The sequence below is a fragment of the Myotis lucifugus genome, unplaced genomic scaffold (assembly GCF_000147115.1).
Source record: "Myotis lucifugus unplaced genomic scaffold, Myoluc2.0 scaffold_131, whole genome shotgun sequence".
NCBI classification, from domain to species: Eukaryota; Metazoa; Chordata; class Mammalia; order Chiroptera; family Vespertilionidae; genus Myotis; species Myotis lucifugus.
Window position 1 is genome coordinate 1,015,664 of NW_005871179.1, and position 1,626 is coordinate 1,017,289.

At 49.3% G+C, this 1,626-nt stretch overlaps 1 protein-coding gene and 1 non-coding gene across 2 annotated transcripts in view; one reads left to right on the forward strand and one right to left on the reverse strand.

Annotated features, from left to right (window-relative positions):
* Positions 1 to 673: 673 nt before the first annotated feature.
* Positions 674 to 864, reverse strand: LOC111827102. Its single transcript, XR_002830597.1, has one exon. It is a non-coding gene; the product is annotated as a U2 spliceosomal RNA (small nuclear RNA).
* Positions 865 to 1,385: 521 nt separating this feature from the next.
* The window catches only part of SFPQ (splicing factor proline and glutamine rich), a 15,507-nt gene continuing 15,266 nt past the window's right edge, over positions 1,386 to 1,626 (forward strand). Inside the window, exon 1 of the mRNA XM_006094264.3 lies at positions 1,386 to 1,623. Within this exon, the coding sequence (XP_006094326.1) occupies positions 1,493 to 1,623 (131 nt within the window). The 5' untranslated portion in view covers positions 1,386 to 1,492. The remainder of the gene's footprint in view (positions 1,624 to 1,626) is intronic.

A 1,626-nucleotide genomic window follows, 5' to 3' on the forward strand; every position in this document is an offset into this window, starting at 1 on the left:
GGAGTGTCCTCCCATGCACCAGGAGGTTGCAGATTTGATCCCGGTTGGAGCAGGAGACAACCCGTCAATGTTTTGCTTGGATGTCTCTCTCTTTCTCAAATCAATAATAATAATAATAAAAAGTTAAAAATGTGAGAGTGAAAAGTAATACATTTAATGGTCTGGAGCTTTTGATGAAGTCGAAGAATCAGTTATTATGATCAAACAGTAGAGATTCTTTTTTTATATACATATTTTATTGATTTCTCTACAGAGAGGAAGGGAAAGGGATAGAGAGTTAGAAACATCGATCAGCTGCTTCCTGCACACTCCCCACTGGGGCTGTGCCCGCAACCAAGGTACATGCCCCCGACCGGAATCGAACCTGGGACCCCTGAGTCCGCAGGCCGACGTTCTATCCACTGAGCCAAACCCGCCAGGGCGAGACAGTAGAGATTCTTGAAATAGAGATTTTAAAGATGGAATACTTACTGGCAATAACAAACACAACGGTGACCTTTAGAGCAGTTGTGGGGTTGGAGCGGCTGATAAAGGATGGAAGGAAAGGTTGTTGGAGGTGAGGAGATAAAGAATTGGCAGAGTATTGGGTGGTCATCCACAGACGTTGGATAATAAACAGAGAGGTGGAAAGGAAGACAATAAGCCATGAGCTAAAGAGCTAAATTTTTTTGTGTGTGTGTGCACCGTGCCCGGAGGTACTGCAATACCGGGTCAATGCGTGGAGTGGACGGAGCAAGCTCCTATTCCATCTCCCTGCTCCAACAATCCATTTAATGTATTGTCCTCGGATAGAGAACGGATCAGATAATAAACTGATAAGAACAGATACTACACTTGATCTTAGCCAAAAGGCCGGGAAGCGATAAGAGCGAATACTGAGTGAGGAATGACCCACCAAAAGCTCCTTAGATGACAGTAAGATCGCGTGTGATATCGGTAAGATTTGATTTTTATTTCACTGGCCCAACACAAGGTGAGTAAATTGCAGGCACTGAATTTATGCCTTTGAACCAGAGAACGTTCTTTCAGGGAAAGGCTAACAATAGACCGCTTCCGGGGCAATCGAGAAAGAAAAGGGCCCTTATCTTTCCCCTGGAGCTGATAGAGCCCTTACTATTTGCTTTCCTGAGAAAATTGGTCTGGCGAACCCATTCAAATTTCTCCCAGCAAATCACAGTGGCCTACAGCCAACTCCTTTTCCGCTCATTGGCCAGCTGGAAACTTCAGCTACGCATTCCTCCCGCCTCTCACCAAGAAGCCAATAGAAGAGACTAGCACTCGGTAAAATAGCGTCATCAAACACGGCACTTGCAATTGGCTACCGGAACTACCGATCAAGGAGTGGGCGGGGCCCTCTCAGCCGGCCTATATAAGACGAGGACAAAGGCGGCACGCAGCCTGTGTCATCCGCCATTTTGCGCGAAGCAAGGTGGCATCCACATTCCCTGAGCGACTTCTCCGCTTCTGCCTCGACCGCCCCTTGACCACAGACATGTCTCGAGATCGGTTCCGGAGTCGCGGCGGCGGCGGTGGCGGCTTCCACCGGCGCGAAGGAGGCGGCGGCCGGCGCGGCCTTCACGACTTCCGCTCGCCGCCGCCCGGCATGGGCCTCAAATCAGAACCGCG